Genomic DNA, 19,675 nt, shown 5'->3' on the forward strand with positions numbered 1-19,675 from the left:
TTCTGGCATTACCAGTATTGACAAAAAAATATTCTAATTTTTATCTATACTATTAAAAACCAAAAAACATAAATTGCTATATCAAATAATTTATAGTTTTCTTTTAAATTAAGACATATTCTATATTATCTAACTAAATATCTTGTTTACATATTTAATGTATTCATTCTTATAATTAGTAATTTTAATTTTGAATTAAAACTAATAGTTAAATAAAAATTATTAAAAATAATATATTAATTTTTCTACAGTCAAATATATTGTTTTGCAAAATCAATTTTTTTGGATCTTTTATTTTTATATATTAAAATAATTATTATGTGATTCATTGTTTATGGTATACCAGAATAAGATGGTTTTGATGATGGACATATGTCATCGTATAGTTGGTATATATGATTATGTAATACATATATTTTGTGCAGTTGAGTATACCATTTTAAAGTTGGTATTTGTGATAATGTATTGGGATATAGACTATAGTTTGTGTGGCTTAATATATTTTTTTAAGAAATAAAAAAGAAAATTGTAAATAAAAGTCATTAAACACGTTGTCCATGTGCTTATTAGCTGTTTTATAACAACAGCAAAATGGACCGTCCAACAGTTCAATTAGAACCATTCAATTTTTATTTTTATTTTTATTTTCTCGTTATTCACGTGTCACGGAAAGAACCTAAAATCAAAACGAATACGAAAACTAATCCTCTCAGTACTGGAATTACTGATAGTGAAATACACTTTATCAAAGACTCAAACTTTTATATATTTTTACTTTACTTAGCTTGTTTTATGTTACTATAAATTTATAATAATGGTTTAATGCAAATAAATTTTTAATTTGCTATTGTTTTATACTTTTATTTTCTATCTTTTTAAAAAATATAAATTAATTTCGTGAAATAAAAAATAATACATAATATTATGTTATTACAGTCTAACTAATATGTAAAATTTTGTATATTATATACTTAGTATATCAAATCAAAACTTTCGTGATGAAGAGTCAAATATTTTTAGAAATTTAAATTACAATGTATAGGATCATAAAATTGTTTTAAAAAAAAATACATGTATATATAATATTACTTATTATTTTTTATTTAGTAAAATTTCTTGCAGTAAAGATAAAATTGTACATAACAATTCAGAGGGGCTTCTACAATATAGAACCCTATTAATAATGTATGTTTACAATGGATAACTTTAAGAATTTATGAATTATCATTGGAGTATGGCTACAAATGTTTGAGATAGTGGGATAATAGTTTTCTTTGACGTTATACTTACACAAATTCCAAATGTAGTAAACTAGTAATTCCAAAGGCTTGTTTGACTTATTTACATTTTAAGTGACAATTCCAAGGAACATCCCATTCCCATCACTCTTTTCAAAAAAAAAAAAAATAGAAACAAAAAAACAAAGTTATCAAATTGATCATAATCAATTAGGTAAACGAATGTTTTTGGTTTTTTTAAAGATGATTTTGATATTTTCCACAACCAAAAAAAAATAAAAATAAAAATAAAAATAAAAGAAAATGAAAGATTTTATGAAAACAGAGACGCAGTTAAAAAAAAAAAAAAAAAAGTTGTGTTTGGCTTTGGCTTTGGCTTTTGCTAGTTTGCTACTACTTGAGGGGATTTAAATACCAGCACTTTTTTTTTTTTTGCTTTCTGTTCCCCTGCTTCATAATCACGCACACCTCTCTTCTCCTTCGATCTCTTTTTGTTTTTGTTTTTCCTTCTCTACACGGTTCGATTGATAATCTGAATCAATCGAATCGATCGATATAAAAAGCCATGAGTTTCTGCAAAAGGGTTTCTTTTGTTTTGATCCTTCTTTACTTGCTTAATTCGTGTCTGATTTCATCTTCTTCGAATGGGTTATCTCAAATCCCTTCAAATTTTCTTACTTTAGCTAAAAGGAATGATTTTTTCGATTGGATGGTTGGAATCAGAAGGAGAATCCATGAGAACCCAGAACTAGGTTACGAGGAAGTAGAGACATCTAAGCTTGTTAGAGCAGAATTGGAGAAGATGGGTGTGGCTTTTAAGCACCCAGTTGCTGTAACTGGTGTTATTGGATACGTTGGCACTGGTCAAGCCCCTTTTGTTGCTTTAAGAGCTGATATGGATGCTCTTCCTATGCAGGTATGTTTTTGATTTTCAAAATTGATTTGGCTTGTGACAAGGAGGGACTCTGTGTTTTGTTAGTGTTGAATACTTGAAAAGAGGAACATTTGTTTTGTGTCTTCTTCATGAAGAATTTTGATTTATGTCTCTGTTTGTCTGTAGTATGGTTGAAGATTTGTTGAGTTTACTTATTTACTTATATGATTTACAGTTTGTTAGTGGTATGACTTGTGTAGGAAATATTCTGTTGGATTGTGTAGGAAATGGTAGAATGGGAACATAAGAGTAAGGTTCCAGGGAAGATGCACGCTTGTGGACATGACGCTCACACTACAATGCTCCTCGGTGCTGCAAAATTGCTCAAAGAACACGAAGACGAGCTACAGGTTTAGTGGTGTACTGTTTTTTTAATCTAATAACCTCTTCTTTTTTTTTAAATTCGAATGTGTTGGGAATTAATTAGCATAATTAGGATTCTTAAACTTTGTTGGACTTTTCTTCATCAGGGCACAGTGGTTCTAGTTTTTCAACCGGCTGAGGAAGGAGGAGGAGGTGCAAAGAAAATTGTGGAGGCTGGAGTACTGGAGAATGTGAGTGCAATCTTTGGATTGCATGTCACAAATCAATTGGTATTAGGTCAAGTGAGCTCGAGAGAGGGTCCATTGTTGGCTGGTAGTGGGTTTTTCAAAGCTAAGATAAGCGGGAAAGGAGGTCACGCAGCTCTTCCGCAGCACTCCATAGATCCCATATTGGCAGCTTCAAATGTTATTGTTAGCTTACAACACCTCGTGTCACGAGAGGCGGATCCTTTAGACTCACAGGTATATAAATATATAGAATCTTTTAGCTCACTTCAAATGTCTCTATATAGCATGTGGAGTGATTTGATCTATGTGTGAGTGTGTACAGGTGGTTACAGTTGCTAAATTTGAAGGTGGTGGTGCTTTTAATGTGATTCCAGACTCTGTTACTATCGGTGGTACATTCCGAGCCTTTTCAACTAAAAGCTTTATGCAACTCAAGAAAAGAATTGAGCAGGTCAGTAACTTTGCCTTTTTTTTGATGTGTAGCCTTTGAGACCCTAGTGTTTTTAACTCTTTGCGAGTCCAATGGTTTCAGGTAATCACAAGGCAAGCGAGCGTGCATATGTGTAATGCGACAGTGGATTTCATTGAAGAGGAGAAACCTTTTTTCCCACCGACTGTAAATGACAAAGAATTACACAAGTTTTTCAAGAATGTCTCAGGGGACATGTTAGGAACTGAGAATTATGTTGAGATGCAACCATTGATGGGATCAGAGGATTTCTCTTTCTACCAAGAGACAATACCGGGACATTTTAGCTTCGTAGGAATGCAAAACAAAGCTCATTCACCAATGGCGAGCCCTCACTCGCCGTTTTTTGAAGTGAACGAAGAATTACTACCTTACGGTGCTTCCCTTCATGCTTCCATGGCCACAAGATACCTTCTTGAATTGAAAGCTTCAACTCTGACTCAGAGTTACAAAAAAGATGAACTTTGATATGCCAACATTGGCTATCTTCCATTCTTCATCTCTTCCAAATTGTCACAACATGGCAACAGTTTTTTTTTTTTTTAACAGAGCCTGCCATGTAAAAGGTTAATAAAAATTGTATTGCAGTGTCAAGCTCCCTTGTAAGTCTCCTCTTCTCTGAGATGATGATAAAACTGATTGCAAAATCGAAGAAAAGTAACAACTTTACTTAAACAAAGTAATTGGATTTGGGGCTATTGAAATGAGAAGAGTGAATGTTATGTATATAAGTATTTTCTTAATAACGCCAAACTAAAAGCTGAAACTGTCAATTGAAAGAAACATGTCACTCCTAGGTTTATTATGCTTATGTTTCCTTTGAGAATGACAAATCAGATTTGAGAGTTTTCAGAAAAGCACCACAATGGATGCATCAGACAAACATCTTCGAAGCATATAAAAATCAGAAAGATTGGATCTTTCTTTGTTTTGTTACTTCATCTTCTTCGTCCAATACGTATTTAGATTCAAGTTTCGATTTTCTAAAATCGAATTCGTTCGTCTCTCTTTCTTCCATATCTCTGCTTCTTTGAAAGTCTCAATCTTTACTTATGGGTTTCTGTTAGGAAAAGACCCTTTATCGTAAACCTTGTCGGATTGGATTTTTCGTTACCAAAATACAGAAGCTCTGGATTCTTGTGTGAGGAGCTTTTAGATGAAAGTGATGGTAACGGAGATGGAGGAAGACAATGGTGCATCAACCCCTAAATCGAGAGTCACAAACCAATGTAGAGTACTTTTGTCGATGCGTCTGCTTCAGGTTTTGTTATTGTTTCTTGTGTTGACTCTTGGGATCTCAGTAGTTAGTATACACATGATCAAGTTCTTGAAGATTCAACATTTGGATCCTGTGGCTCCAACCACTTTGATCTCTATGTATGGTCGTGGGACTATTACTTTAGATAGCTTTATTAGGCCTCCTTCCAATGTTTGGCACACGATGAATGACAGTGAATTGCTTTGGCGTGCTTCCATGGAACCACAGAGAAATGGGTATCCGTTTAAAAGGGTTCCTAAATTGGCTTTCATGTTTCTCAGCAAAGGTCCTTTACCATTTGCTCCACTCTGGGAGAGGTTCTTTGAAGGATATGAGGGTCTTTACTCAATCTATGTTCATGCTTTGCCTTATTACAAATCGGATTTTTCGAGGTCATCTGTGTTTTACAGAAGATATATCCCTAGTCAGGTAACTGTAATTTATGTTTCAGAGAATAACCCTGCAACCTTTTTTTTTTATTTGTTTCTTAATTGTGTTCCTCACAATATCTTTGGGGGTTATATAGGCTGTGGCATGGGGAGAGATGAGTATGGGGGACGCTGAAAGGAGGCTTTTGGCTAATGCTTTGCTCGATATCTCTAATGAATGGTTCATTCTGCTGTCTGAATCATGCATTCCTCTGCACAGTTTCGGCTTTATCTATAGGTATGTCTCTGAATCAAGATATAGTTTCATGGGTGCTGCTGATGAGGAAGGACCTGATGGAAGAGGTAGATACCGGACTGAAATGGAACCAGAGGTCAAACTAAGCCAGTGGCGAAAAGGGTCTCAGTGGTTTGAAATTAACCGGAAACTCGCTGTTGAGATTGTTCAAGACACCACTTACTATCCCAAATTCAAAGAGTTTTGTAGACCTCCATGTTATGTTGATGAACATTACTTTCCCACAATGCTGTCTATGAAACATCGGCTTTCGTTGGCCAATCGGACAATGACATGGACAGATTGGTCACGTGGTGGTGCTCATCCAGCTACTTTTGGAAAGGCTGATATAACGGAAAGTTTTCTCAAGAAGCTTCCGGGTNATCTCTAATGAATGGTTCATTCTGCTGTCTGAATCATGCATTCCTCTGCACGGTTTCGGCTTTATCTATAGGTATGTCTCTGAATCAAGATATAGTTTCATGGGTGCTGCTGATGAGGAAGGACCTGATGGAAGAGGTAGATACCGGACTGAAATGGAACCAGAGGTCAAACTAAGCCAGTGGCGAAAAGGGTCTCAGTGGTTTGAAATTAACCGGAAACTCGCTGTTGAGATTGTTCAAGACACCACTTACTATCCCAAATTCAAAGAGTTTTGTAGACCTCCATGTTATGTTGATGAACATTACTTTCCCACAATGCTGTCTATGAAACATCGGCTTTCGTTGGCCAATCGGACAATGACATGGACAGATTGGTCACGTGGTGGTGCTCATCCAGCTACTTTTGGAAAGGCTGATATAACGGAAAGTTTTCTCAAGAAGCTTCCGGGTGCCAAATCCTGCCTCTACAATGATCAGCAGTCTCAAATCTGTTATCTCTTTGCTAGAAAGTTTGCTCCAAGCGCATTGGAGCCCTTACTGCAACTTGCACCCAAGATTCTTGAGTTGGGTTCTAACAGATCTTCCACTCGTCGCTCCTGGTTTTTGTTTTGATAAGTGTTTGTGTTTAGAGTATGATCATGGACAGAATCTGATTATAACTTAATCAAACAGGTATTGTGATGGTTAAACATATTTTTGACGTGACACATTATTGAATAAAGATATAGGTTTGAGTTCTTTTCAGTCCCTAGGGGAATCGGATTTCTCTTGTTCCATGCTTAGATGTCTAGAAATTACTCTTTAAGTTCGGACATTTTGAAAAAAAAAAAAGAGTAAGGCATTTTCTTCTAAACATTGTTCTTTAGGCATTTTCATTGCATTTCCTAATGGTGTCAAGAACAAGTGACTGTTACAAGAGGATCAGTTGGTACTGTTTGGCTATATAGAAACCAACCAGTATCGCTTAAATCATGTGGTTTGATGTGTTTGACTATCTTTGTTTCTTGATTGAAAATGGGATAAATTGAGGAGAAAAGTTTACCTTAAAAAGCTGCATCATAAACACGTATGATTCATAGATTTTTTCTGAATGTGAGATGTTGATGAATGATTTTGGTTGTTGTCTCTGTTAGTCAATACCGCATTCCAATTCTGGTTAACAAGTTCTTTGCTTATGGAAGATAAATGAATCTTTGGTTGCCATTTCTAGTGGACGTAGGGACTTTCATTGTTCCTTGTATCATCATTGTATATCGCCATTATGCTTACTTCTCTTGAATCAAGTTTGGCAATGCGATAGTATCGAAACAAAACAGGAAACCAGATTCGGTTCAGCAATGGGGTTAGTTTCTTACCATTATAAAAGTCTTTAGTGCAGTGGCAGGACGTAAGTCCATTTGTAGAAGTCACCATCACACCCGGAATGTCTCGGTTCCTACGAATGTAAGAATTTGGCTAATAGGCCGGTCAGTTGTGGCCCAACGGTTGACAAAAAAAAAAAAGTTTTTAGCAATTTAAAGTTTTAAACAGTTATCATAAAAATAAAAAGTAAGAAAAGCAAGTGAGTTGAAAATATGTAACGAAAATAGGTAATAACCCGTGCTATTGCACGGAGTAAAATTTTTGTTTGAATTATTACATTTATAAATATATTTATTTAGTATAACAATTAAACTTATATTGGTTTGAAATCATTAAGTTTATGAAAGTTTAAAATAGTAATCGTTTCACCATAAAATTTAGATTGACAATGATGACGGATCTGAATAGAATGTGAACCGAATTAGTGATCGTTAGATTTTTATCAAAATTTTGAACTATCAAATCAAATAAAAATCACAAAAACTAAAATTACATGAACCGGACAATTTGAATAAAATTGTTAACCCGGTCAAACACGTCCGCTAAGCCATCCTGCAATGGGTGTCTTAAATATTTTGAGCCGTAAAATGTCTATGCATTTGTTCCGCTTGAATTTGTGAGATCCGCATAGGTTACACATGCCTTTAATAAATCATTTTTTTATATAAAATATATTTAAAGCTTAAACTTAATTAATATTAATAAAGTTATGTGATAAAGTTTTCAAGAATAATACATTTGTTTTTTTTTTTCAAAAACACAATGGCATATAGTTGTAAATATTAAATCTGAATGAAGCTACATAGCTAAATGTGTCTCAAGTTCTCTGGTGGTGACACATCAACCTTTTAAGAGTGTGATTCTCTATTAATATAAAAGATTTTTTTTTTTTCAAAATCACAATGGCATATAGTTATAAATAATAAATCCAAATGAAGCTAAATAGCTAAATGTATCTCAAGCTCTCTTGTGGCGACACATCAGTTTTTTTTAAGAATGTGCTTCTCTATTAATAGGGAACTAGGTAACAACCCGCACTATGTGCAAGATAAATCGATTTAAAGAAAATTATTATAAGTAAAATTATTATCCTAGAACCAATATGTGTTTGTGTCAAACATAATATGTAACTTAAGTTTTTTATTTATTTATTCAAAGCTGCGTTTTTCATGTAAAAAAATATGTTTTACCCGTGAAATCTTTGAATGTGTAAGAGGTTTTCTCGTAGAGAAAATACTGACAAAATGTTACTATTTATTGCAACATGTCTTTTATGTGGTTTAAGAATCAAATTCATATCTTCTTATGTTTTATTTTGTAATCATAAATTTTTTGCATGTTTCTTATGTAACCATAACAACATATACTAAATTATTTGGTAGTTTAATTATTCAATTTTATTATATGTTAGTAACAATCAGATTCTAAACTAAATTTTCTGAAGATAATCTAATTTATTGATTTAATATTTTTGATTCTAGTTAAATCTTTTGAGTTAGTCGATTTGTTAATATTTTCTATAAATGATGATTATTACAAAAAAAAACCATTATGAAAAAACTAATGAAATTCCAAAATCAACGTATTCGTGTAAGAATACATTTCACCTGTGAAATATGTGAACGTGGTAAAGAAAATATTTATAAAATATTACAATTTATGGCAATATATGTTTTTGTGTGTTTAAAAATCAAATTTATATTTATGGTTTGTCGAGTAACTATAACAATTTTACATAATCTAATAATCACTCATTTTAAATATTATGATTTTTTTGGGTACTAAGTTTATTTATAATGATAAGGGTTATTGTCTCATTCATTTTTAGGGGGGGGGGGTATTGGTTTAGGATTTAGAAATTTTTTTAATGACTTTGTGTTTTTAGAAATCTTGCTGATTTTTAAAATCATAGAAATAAAAATCATAGAAAATTCGAAAGTAAAAATGAAGGTTCTATAAGAGATTGTTTAGGAAGTTATTTTAAATCTTGCTGATTTGTGTTTCATAATCTTGTAAAATCTTTCAAAATCTTTCTATTTGATGAAAGAGTTTTCATGACTTTTGTTATGAAGGAAATGATATAAAATCCTAAACCAATAACACAAAATTTGAATTCATTAACAATCCAATATTCTTTTGTTTTAATTGAATAACATAAAACTTTTAATGACTTTATAAGACTCTTAATCCAATAACACTAGATTTATCAAGATTTTAGATAACTTTTTACAAATCCACAACCAATAACACCAAAATTTTAAAGAGTTTAAGGGCTTGACTGGTTCAAACGATGTGGTTGCGGTTGCGGTTGCGGTTGCGGTTGCGGTTGCGGTTGCGGGAGATTGCGGAAGCGGGCAATTGCGGTTTCAAGCGTTATTAAGCGTTTTGGACGACTGGTTTAGCGGTTTAAAATTGGTGCGTTTGCGGGAGGTTTACGACTGGTTGACCAGCGGTTGCAATAGCGGTTGGAACATAAGAAATGTGATATAAAATAAATAAATCTTTAAAAACACCAAAATTTTTATTAAACTTGATTTATAATTAAAATTTATTAAAAAATACTAAAATAATTATTCAAAAACAAATGAATTTTATATTGAAATACTTATTTCTTTATACATTTGGCTTTTCACCAAAAATTTAATCAAGTAATTTGATAAATGACAAAACATATGCTTTAGATCGTAGATCTTTTCTCTTTTCTCTTAGATCGTGGGTCAGTAGTTGCATTGGTAGGAATGGTCAAGTGAGAGTTGAGAAGAGTCACTGGTGATTGTTTTAAAATTTTTCACAAATAATCTTATTTTCTTAAATTTCTGATGAAATATTATATTTATTTAGATTTTTTTGAACTTGTGTGCGATGTGCCATTAAATTTACATCAAATTTTCCGGGTTATTGTTAATTGGAATATTATTTTCTTCTAATTGTTTATTTTATAATCTCTGCAATCGTATCCGTACTTCATTTTCTCCCATCCTTAATGAGTAAAATGGTTAGATAGAAAATTTAACAAAAAAAAATTCATTATCATTGATTTCTTTTAAGTTTTTCTACCAAAAAAAAAAAATCCAACCGCAATCGCCCGCAACCGCAAACGCTTGCGGGAAGTAGCTTTTGGAATTCAGTGGTTTGGAGCTGTTGAAAGCGATTAGGAGCGATTGGTAGCGGTTTGTTTGATTGGTTCCAATCGCTAGCAACCGCTACCACCCGCAAACGCAGCGTTTGCGGGAGGTAGCGGGAGAACCAGTCAACACCTTAAAAAGTCTTGATTGAATAACAACATATTTTACATAACTTTTAAAGTCATTAAAATTTTTTCTAAATCCTAAACCAATAACCCCCCCCTTAATAGTACATAGATGAATATACAATTAGAACGTATATTCCTATTTGGTTATCTATTTCTATTTTTAATAAACAATCACACTAAATATTGAGATTAATTAGTTTACATACTTAGATCTATATAAATAATCACACATCATGATATCCCCTAATCTGTTGTCATTTTTATATTTATTTATGAATATATAAATCTATATTTATTGGGAATTAAGTTTTTTTTAATGAGTTAGAGATATTTTGGGAGTAATATACTTCTTTTTATAATCCATTTTAATAACTATTAAAAGCTTGTTATTTAAATTATTATGGTAATAATACTAACATATAACATTTTGTTTTTATATGATTATGTTAATAAGTTATATGTTTTTTTATTTTTATTAACTTTATATTAATTGATAAGTTTTTATAGTCTTTTTAGAATATTTATATTAATTTTAAGAAATCAATTTAATTTTGACTTGTATATTTGTAAGTAAATTTTAGTGAAATTTTGATTTACTATTAAATTTGTGTGACAAATGATGACATACCTAATCATTATTCAGTTAATTGTTTTTAAAATAAATACAATGGCATAAAGCTGTAATTAGTTAGAAAATTTAAAGGTATTTTGCTAAAAAGTGTCATGAGTTCTCTGGCGGCGACACATCAGCTTTTTCTCAAATGTGCTTCTCTATTAATATATAGGCGGTTTTTATTAACTTTATATTAATTGATAAGTTTTTATAGCCTTTGTAGAATATTTATATTAATTTTAAGAAATCAATATAATTTTGACTTGTATATTTGTAAGTAAATTTTAGTGAAATTTTGCTTTACTATTAAATTTGTGTGAGAAATAATGACATATCTAATTATTATTCAGTTAATTTTTTTTAAATAAATACAATGACATAGAGCTGTAATTAGTTAACCAGCTAGCCGATGGCTTAGCAAGAAATGCCTTTTCATCTCCTTGTATTGAACTATTTTAAAGTTTTTAATATAAGGCTTTGTTTGTTCAAAAAAAAAAGAGCTGTAATTAGTTAGAAAATTTAAGAGTATTTTGTTGATAAATGTCATGAATTCTATGGCGGCGACACATCATTTTTTTCTCAAATGTGTTTCTCTATTAATATGTAGAGAATAATCATTAAGATAGACTTAACTTGTTATATGACGTAGTTGAAATTGTTTTGGCCAAAATTGGGAATTGTTTTTAGGGAATGAAGAGAAATATGTTTTATTTTTTTTTCAAATAAGAAAAAATTATCCATCTTTGAACAAAAAAGTAAAATTATCCATCAAAAATCTATGAAAGTTATCCATCAAAAATCCATTCGTATCAAGGAGACCGCACCGTCCAGCAATTACAAACCGTTCAATGTCTAGTTTCATCCTTCACGTGTCACAACAATTTAAACTGAAAATGAAACGATTCTCCAAACAAAAATAAAAGGATTTTGCAAATCCGAAATTTGTATTTTCTTATGTTTGTATTATCAAATTTTTGAATTGAAGTACATAATAGTGCCAAATAAGTGAGGATAAAATTACATCTTCACCTTCATGATAGCAATGATTCCCACATGTGTATTAAAACAAGAAAATTCTTTGCCAGCAACATATCTTTTATAATATTCACGATTCGCTTATAACCGTGATAATTGGGGAAAACAGAGATTTCAAAAACTTAGTTTAAGCATAATTTTCTTACTTCTATTCACTCTACGGGAAACAACAAAAGATCTTATAAATACAAGTTCTATAAGAGAAACACCCGACCGTGAATCAATCAATAACACCTTAACATGAATTTTTTATTTTGACGAGAAAATGATAATCCGTGATTTTACTATTTTAAAGACTTTTTTTTTGTGTTTGTGCAACTGCAAATATTAGTTTTCTAGAATATAAAAAAACTATAGAAAATTAACATTATTTGGGATTGATTGTAAATAAGTGTATTTTAGACATTTACAAATTTTGAATGAATCATCCGAACTTATAAAAAACAAAAAGTTCTGATTTTTTTGGATAAGTTTGAAAAATACATCTAGATGGTCCATTTTGATGATGTGTTAAATTGCACTAAAGAATGTTTTATTATGGTGACTTGGGACCGAAGAAAATTACAAAAAAAATGAAAAGAAAAGAAAATATCAAGATATTTTATGAAGTTTATATTTATGAGTTCTTCTTGGTTATAAATACAATTTTCTCCTTCATGTTTTCAGCTTACTTCACTTCACCATAGCGCAGAAATCTCTTGGTTCACAATGAGTGGCTGCAAACTGGTTTCTTTTGTTTTGATACTTCACTTACTCAATTCGTTTCTGATTTCATGTTCCTCCAATGAGTTATCTCAAATCCCAAAAAACCTGCTTAGTCTGGCTAAAAGAGATGAGTTTTTCGATTGGATGGTAGGAATTAGAAGGACAATCCATGAGAACCCAGAACTAGGTTACGAGGAAGTAGAGACATCTAAGCTTGTTAGAGCAGAACTGAAAAAGATGGGTGTGTCTAATTATAAGTATCCAGTTGCTGTAACTGGTGTTATCGGATATGTCGGAACTGGTCAAGCCCCTTTTGTTGCTTTAAGGGCTGATATGGATGCACTTCCTATGCAGGTATGTATTTGATTTTCAAAGTTTTAAGAAATTGGTTGAGAGGGTGATTTGACTTGGTCTCTCTCATCTTCTCATGGAACTCTCTTGTGGCTTTTTATAAGTGTTAGATACTTTGCATTGTTCTGTTCCTTCTTCATGATCATTTATGGTTACATGTCTCTGTAATATCATGTAAAAATTTTGTTGAGTTCACTTCTCTGTGGGATTTGGTTTGCTTATATATGTAATTTTCTTAGTGGTATTGCATGACAAGCTATATTGGTTGGATTGTGTAGGAAATGGTAGAATGGGAACACATGAGTAAGGTTCCAGGGAAGATGCACGCTTGTGGACATGACGCTCATACTACAATGCTCCTCGGTGCTGCAAAATTGCTCAAAGAACACGAAGACGAGCTACAGGTTAGTGTTGTACTGTATTTATCTTTTTAGTTTGGATCTTTCGAAAATATATATCGATGTTGTTTGGTTTCTTAACACTTGTTTGGACATTTTGTTCATCAGGGTACAGTGGTTCTTGTTTTCCAACCAGCGGAGGAAGGAGGAGCAGGTGCAAAGAAAATCGTGGAGGCTGGAGTATTAGATAATGTGGAAGCAATCTTTGGATTACATGTTTCGAATCTATTAGGGTTAGGTCAACTGAGCTCAAGAGAGGGTCTATTGATGGCTGGTAGTGGACGTTTCGAAGCTAAAATAAGCGGGAAAGGAGGTCATGCAGCTCTTCCTCAATTTGCCATAGATCCAGTTTTGGCTGCTTCAAATGTTATTCAAAGCTTACAACAACTCGTTTCGCGAGAGGCAGATCCTTTAGACTCGCAGGTATAGTTTTTTTTTTAATTATCTTTGGCTCTTCTAGGCATGTGTCTCTATAGCATGTGGGTTGATTTTGAGTGCTTACAGGTGGTTACAGTTGCTAAATTTGAAGGCAGTGATGCCTTTAATGTCATTCCTGACTTTGTTACTATCGGTGGCACATTCCGAGCCCTTTCACCTAAAAGTTTTGCGCAAATTAAGCAAAGAATTGAGCAGGTCAGTGATCTTCATTAGTCTGAGACTTTTGTCTTCCTTTCCTCTCTCGAGATCGAACTTTTAAACGCGAGTTGGAATGTTTTCACAGGTTATCACAACGCAAGCAAGCGTGAGCAAGTGCAATGCAACAGTTGACTTTCTTGAAGATGTGTTTCCTCCTTTCCCGCCGACTGTGAACAACAAAGATTTGCACCCTTTTTACAAGAGCATTGCAGTGGATATGTTAGGGGCTGAGAGTTTTATTGAGACACAACCAGTGATGGTATCAGAGGATTTCGCTTTCTACCAAGAAGCAATCCCGGGGCATTTTAGCTTTGTTGGAATGCAGAACAAAAATCATCCACCAATGCCGAATCCTCACTCTCCGTATTTTGAAGTTAATGAAGAAATACTCCCTTATGGTGCTTCCCTTCTTGCTTCCTTGGCCACAAGATATCTTCTTGAGTCTTCTTCATTGCCAAATAAGAGTTACATGAAAGATGAACTTTGATGCCATAGTTGAATCTCTCTTCTTCATCTCATCATCTACGTATCGAAAATGTCAATCATGGTTCCGTGTAACTACTCGCAGTTGTCAATCAATAAAATAAAAAGCTAGTGTCAAGCTTTATTATTTCTTTCTCTGAGAATGATGAATCTGATGATTTCATACACATCGATACAATCCAAAATTGGTCTGTCCGTTCTGATAAATCTACAGTCATATAGAAATTCTTGGCCAAGTACTTCATTATCTCGCGTTTATGTCTCTGGCCAAGGCACATAGCCTATGTCACCGAAGAGAAACAGAGGAGGACACAAAACTGGAAGTTACTTAGGTCACAAGTAAAGTCCTTGGAAAATATGTGCCCCACGCTTGACTGCTCAATATAATCTCCAAACCCTACATAGCCCTAATCAGAACCAAACTATAAACTGTAAGAAAAATCCTCACATCTGGATCAAACATTTTCTGGTTATTCCAACTCACAAAAGTAAAACATATATATAACAGATTTATTTCCAGAGACCACAAACATTACAAAAATGAAATCAATAAAAAAAAATAATTATCTCAAACGAGGAGGTGGATTGGAACCAAAGCCAAGTGCAAGCTCTTCAACTGAATCTGTTGATACAACCGGCAAATGCATTTTCCTCTCAACTTCTACAGCCAAACTCTCTTTAAGAGCCGTCACCACTTGACTCATTCCGGGTCTCTCGCCAGAATTTCGACAAACGCAAGCCACGGCTATTTCCACGGTCTTGAATGCAGAGTTTGGATCATAGTCTCCGCAAAGACTCGGGTCAAGAATCTCTACAATGTTATCTCTAGAGAGCAAAGACTCAACCCATTGACTTATATGCATCCTTTCCTCATTCTTTATGATCGCCGGTTTTGCAGTAACAATCTCTAATAAAACTACACCGAAACTGTACACATCGCTCTTCTCGGTTAACATGTTTGATGTGTAATACCTGCAGTGAAAGATGAGATCTCATTATCTGTAGAAACCAACCAATGAAGAGGATGCACATTTTATTTTCGGATGATAGGAAGATTCGAGCTTACTCGGGGTCAACATATCCCGGAGTCCCGGCGATAGCTGTATTCAAATGACTTCCTTCTGCTGCATCAAACGCTCTCGAAAGGCCAAAACCTCCTAACTTCGCATTGAACTTTCCATCTAAGAATACATTTGTACACTTGACGTTTCTATGAATTATCGGTGGCGTGCAGCCAGTATGCAAATACTCAAGTCCTATAAGTCATTCGCAATAACATAACTTTGTTATAGAAACAGAACTCCAAGATAGAGGGAGATTTGTTTCAGTCCAAAACAGGAGTGTGTTTCAAATAACTAACCTTGTGCAACATCAACCGCGATCCCGAGTCTATCTTCCCAGCTAAAAACTGTTGTACTGTTCTCTGCACAAGACAAGATTATAACTGAGATATTTTGTATTACTGTACTTGAAGAAGAACATAAAGCAGAACTAGATTTTCAAAACCTGAGATATGTTGTTTCAAGTTTCCTTTAGCCATGTACTCATATATAACCGCCATTTTGTCGCCTTCATTGCAATAACCAAGCATGGTTATAAGGTTCTTATGATGAATTCTGAAAAGGTGTTTGACCTACAATTAGCATTCACATAAGCTCTTCTAAGTTCTGTTTTCATTATTTTCTTTAATAATCAAACAACAATTGTTATTAAAGAGTTTTTGATTAGCATGTTATACCTCGGCTCTGAGTTGTTTGTAGCCTTGAGAAGATAGTGATGAAACAAGCTTGACAGTCACTTCTTTACCATCTAACTGACCAAGGTAGTTTCTTCCAAATCCCACCTTCCCTTGATCTCTCTCGAAACCATTGGTGATATTAACAATCTCGGCGTATGTGAACTTCCTATTTGCCATTTCCAAATCAAACGCATCTACCGCTGTTTCATTCCCTTCGTAGTCTGTCATTCCGCTCTCTATTCTCTGTAAAGATGGATGTGCTGAGAAACCTGTTTCTCTTCGCTGCAATGATGGACGCATCGAACCAGTATCTCTCCTCTGTAATGACGGTCCATTACTAGAAGCTGTAATTGTCCTGTTAATCACTCGACCTGGAGACCAATCATACACATTACGTAGTACGTACAAACACCTTTTCCCCGGAAACTCGAAAATAAGTTAACTTAACTATAAAACATACCTTGTTTCTTCTTTCTCATGAAGATGAAAAATATAGCTGAAGATATGATAACAAGAAGAAGCAGCCCTGCAAGTGATGCAACTAATAGAATGACAAAGCCAGGAAGTTTATTCTTCTTTGATCTGTTTTGTGAGACCTCTTCACACGCACTTGTAGGACAAAGACTTGGATTCCCATGGATACTGCATTAGATGAAAAGGATTTAACAATTTTTTCAAACATAGAATGAGAAGGAAAAGTGGTTTTTTCTTTTGTTTTTTTTGTTGAGTACCTAAACGACTCTAGTCTCCCCATGAGACTAGGTGGTATAGGACCACTAAGCTGGTTGTTCGCCAAATGTCTACAAAATCCACAATAGATAATGTCATTTACTATCTATCAGTTAGTTTACTACTATGTCGGGTTAAGAAAATACATACAGGACTCTCAGGAATTGAAGTTGAGCTAAGAAAGCCGGTACTGGTCCAGTCAAATTGTTATTAGACAAGTCCCTGAAAGTTAAAAACGTGAGCTATTAATAATATTTGCATACTGTTTGTGACCAACAAAAATAACAAACTTACAGAATTTGTAACTCTGAAAGACGTGATATATCAGAGGCTATCTCTCCTGTCAATCCGGCGGATGACAAGTTCCTGTTGCATATATAAAGCAATAACTGCTGAGACTTCTCACTCAAGAATGAGAGAAGGAAAACTGTTTTATAAGGACACTTACAAAGCTATTACTCTAGGCACGCTTGTGCCATTGAAGCTACAATTCAGACCTTCCCATGTGTAAGCTTGAGGCACACACACGTCTCCTTGCCAGTTTTTCTTGACTTTATATGCAGACTTAATATTCCTCATAGCCGAAACTGTCAGCATTCACAAAACCGGGAGAGAAAAAATAAACAGTGAGAAATTATTTGGTTTCAGGCACCAGAAAGAGGACATGAGAGAGCTTACGGTCTTTTTGTTCGGTTGATGATTGCGGAAGTTTGTTTGTAAAGTAAGTCTCCATAGCATTGATCAGAGGTGGAAGAGATGAATTCTGAGTCTGACGAAGAGAAAACTGGAAGCTCTCTGCTGTTAAAGGGTCTGAAGTGAACAGGACTAAGGTCCGGAAGTAGTTAAGACTAAGCGGTTTCCCAAAAGCCTGTCCGTTCAACAAAATCAAGAATTCTCTTGTTTCTAGGGTTCTGGAATCCGGTTCTTGAAGTTCCGTAAAATACAAGTAAAAGTAAAACTCAAGAGAGGGATCATCTGGAATCCATCCAAAATCTACAGACCCTCTTGGAACATCAGGTACAATCCCAGTTCTCATTACAACTTGTGGAAGACGGAAACTACCGGTACGGTTGCTTGTGAGAGAAGTCGACGGGTCACTTAACGGCTTCGATCCATCTGGCGTGGAAGGAAACCATATCCGATCAAAAACATCGTTTGGATACCTGACCGTTAAATTCGTGGTTGATCCATAATCCAACCTTTCAAAGAGCTGGAGTGATCCAGATTGAGCTACGTAAGAAGAATTCCGCAACGGTCTTAGTTCCAACACCGATATAAAAGGCGTACCGTTACCTGTATTCACTAAACACACTTGTAATGTATCTGTCAACACATAATACATGATCTCCTTGGACAATGTTTGCACAGGAGACTCCAACTCAACAGTGTCCCATTTGTTTGGACCCAAGTGAAGATCGAAACCCGGTATCTCGTTTCTCGAATCGTAGTTACCGTACATAAAAGCCGCCCGGATCAAATACTTGGTGCTGCTATTGACTGCAATAGTGTAACAGTTTCTGTTTCCCTCTGGAAAACTTCGAACAGACCACATGCTCTGCATCATGTTTTGTCTATTCTCAGGCGCCACGAAATTGCTGGTTCCTGTATCCGTATAACTCGAATCCGAAACATACTTTATACCGGTCGATGACTCCGTGTAGCTGGAATTTTCTGGTTGTAACCCGCAATCTATGCTAATGAACCCTGATTCAAATGTTTAAAAAAAAAAAAAAGTTTATAACTAAAAAAACTCTCTGTTTTTTCATATCATGTAGATAAAGAAGAGCATAATCTGTAATTTGACCAAATTAAACCTGATTGATCCTGAGCATTGGCAAGATTGATGAGAGCCACACAGCAAAGAAACGTAAGCAGCACCGCGTTGGACGCCATCATCTCCTGTACAATGTAACTGGTTTATCCATTTCTTAGAAACACCAGAGTTTTTTTCTTTTTTGTTGGGTTCAAAGTCAACAACTTTAAGACAATGTCAACTCTTTGTTAGATATGATTTTGTTGTGCTCACAACGTATAAAAAATCATTATCTAACAACAAGTAGACACTAATCAACAAAATGCCAACTTTGTTTTTGTTTTTTTTCTAAGTTGATTTCTTTAAACAGCTTGTGTATCTATGGTACGGTGATGAACAAGTCAACGGTATGTAGTAGAGACAAAAAAAATCAGAGACTTTTTTTTTTTGGTTTGAGGTTTGACCAAGACAAAAAGCTATATGTTCACATGGATTCTTTCCTCTGTAAAGAATGGGCCAGAAAGAAGAATGGTAAAGGGCGAGTGTATAACATAAATTGTGTAAACAGTGTCTCTCACCATGATTTGTTTGAAACAAAACCACTTGGCAATGGTGTGTCAACCGTCAACCGTGTCGGAAGAATCATTGTAAAGGGAGAGTGTGCAACATAAATTGACCTACACGTTTCCTTTTTGTTCTTTTGTGAGTATGTGAGCATCTGAATCGTCGGAATTTTGGCGAATTTGCAACGTTTTTGGCTGATGAGAAAGGTCTTCACTGGCCCGCTGGCGGGAGTTACGTCTCGTAGGATTCTTCTACATCCTTAAAGCAGCCATTATTCTTACAATGTCTTCACTAATCTCATAAGAGGCTTTGCAAACTAAACCTGATCCGGTAAATATTTGATTACTTTCATTTTACGTTAAAGCAGGCCCGGCCCTTGACACATTCCTATGATACATAGGTATCTGGCCTCAATTTTTTGAAGCCCATTTTGTAAGGATTTTTTGTTTTTTTTTTTAATTAGAAGGCCTCAATTTAAGAGTTAATTTCTTTTAAAAGACCCAATTTTAAAAATTTGCTTTTAGTTGAGGCCTCATTTTAAAAATTGGTTTGAGTTGAA

General features: G+C 34.2%; 4 protein-coding genes across 5 annotated transcripts; 3 read left to right on the forward strand and 1 right to left on the reverse strand.

Annotated features, from left to right (window-relative positions):
* LOC104758497 (IAA-amino acid hydrolase ILR1-like 4) lies at positions 1,646–3,839 on the forward strand. Its single transcript, XM_010481380.2, has 5 exons — positions 1,646–2,154; positions 2,397–2,522; positions 2,643–2,957; positions 3,046–3,174; positions 3,256–3,839. Exons 1-5 carry the CDS (start codon positions 1,804–1,806, stop codon positions 3,658–3,660), a joined length of 1,326 nt encoding a protein of 441 aa, XP_010479682.1. The 5' UTR covers positions 1,646–1,803; the 3' UTR covers positions 3,661–3,839.
* Positions 3,951–6,240, forward strand: LOC104758496. Of its 2 annotated transcripts, none has more exons than XM_010481379.2 (3): positions 3,951–4,879; positions 4,977–5,116; positions 5,568–6,240. In XM_010481379.2, exons 1-3 carry the CDS (start codon positions 4,349–4,351, stop codon positions 6,106–6,108), a joined length of 1,212 nt encoding a protein of 403 aa, XP_010479681.1. In that variant the 5' UTR covers positions 3,951–4,348; the 3' UTR covers positions 6,109–6,240. The 2 variants fall into 2 exon arrangements, with proteins under 2 accessions (XP_010479681.1, XP_019095297.1); XM_019239752.1 differs by having other exon boundaries at positions 4,977–5,059; positions 5,511–6,240.
* LOC104758498 (IAA-amino acid hydrolase ILR1-like 5) lies at positions 12,404–14,465 on the forward strand. Its single transcript, XM_010481381.2, has 5 exons — positions 12,404–12,818; positions 13,094–13,219; positions 13,322–13,636; positions 13,718–13,846; positions 13,935–14,465. Exons 1-5 carry the CDS (start codon positions 12,468–12,470, stop codon positions 14,334–14,336), a joined length of 1,323 nt encoding a protein of 440 aa, XP_010479683.1. The 5' UTR covers positions 12,404–12,467; the 3' UTR covers positions 14,337–14,465.
* LOC104758499 (probable LRR receptor-like serine/threonine-protein kinase At1g51880) lies at positions 14,765–19,464 on the reverse strand. The gene is made up of 13 exons (XM_010481382.2): positions 19,131–19,464; positions 18,614–18,698; positions 17,478–18,503; positions 17,248–17,386; positions 17,094–17,165; positions 16,950–17,021; positions 16,802–16,870; positions 16,531–16,712; positions 16,071–16,441; positions 15,839–15,965; positions 15,693–15,755; positions 15,399–15,588; positions 14,765–15,304 (listed from the first exon to the last, which is right to left on the reverse strand). Exons 1-13 carry the CDS (start codon positions 19,131–19,133, stop codon positions 14,896–14,898), a joined length of 2,808 nt encoding a protein of 935 aa, XP_010479684.1. The 5' UTR covers positions 19,134–19,464; the 3' UTR covers positions 14,765–14,895.

This window comes from Camelina sativa, chromosome 17, assembly GCF_000633955.1.
Source record: "Camelina sativa cultivar DH55 chromosome 17, Cs, whole genome shotgun sequence".
Taxonomy (NCBI): domain Eukaryota; kingdom Viridiplantae; phylum Streptophyta; class Magnoliopsida; order Brassicales; family Brassicaceae; genus Camelina; species Camelina sativa.

Coding starts and splice junctions, on each gene's coding strand:
- LOC104758498 (XM_010481381.2), top strand. CDS start 12,468: ATGAGTGGCTGCAAACTGGTTTCTTTTGTTTTGATACTTCACTTACTC. Junction 12,819..13,093: donor TGGATGCACTTCCTATGCAG/GTATGTATTTGA, acceptor TGGATTGTGTAG/GAAATGGTAGAATGGGAACA. Junction 13,220..13,321: donor AACACGAAGACGAGCTACAG/GTTAGTGTTGTA, acceptor TTTGTTCATCAG/GGTACAGTGGTTCTTGTTTT.
- LOC104758499 (XM_010481382.2), bottom strand. Junction 18,504..18,613: donor CAATGCTCAGGATCAATCAG/GTTTAATTTGGT, acceptor CATTTGAATCAG/GGTTCATTAGCATAGATTGC. Junction 15,589..15,692: donor CGCGGTTGATGTTGCACAAG/GTTAGTTATTTG, acceptor AATGACTTATAG/GACTTGAGTATTTGCATACT.
- LOC104758497 (XM_010481380.2), top strand. CDS start 1,804: ATGAGTTTCTGCAAAAGGGTTTCTTTTGTTTTGATCCTTCTTTACTTG. Junction 2,155..2,396: donor TGGATGCTCTTCCTATGCAG/GTATGTTTTTGA, acceptor TGGATTGTGTAG/GAAATGGTAGAATGGGAACA. Junction 2,523..2,642: donor AACACGAAGACGAGCTACAG/GTTTAGTGGTGT, acceptor TTTCTTCATCAG/GGCACAGTGGTTCTAGTTTT.
- LOC104758496 (XM_010481379.2), top strand. CDS start 4,349: ATGAAAGTGATGGTAACGGAGATGGAGGAAGACAATGGTGCATCAACC. Junction 4,880..4,976: donor GAAGATATATCCCTAGTCAG/GTAACTGTAATT, acceptor GGGGTTATATAG/GCTGTGGCATGGGGAGAGAT. Junction 5,117..5,567: donor AGTTTCGGCTTTATCTATAG/GTATGTCTCTGA, acceptor CTTTATCTATAG/GTATGTCTCTGAATCAAGAT.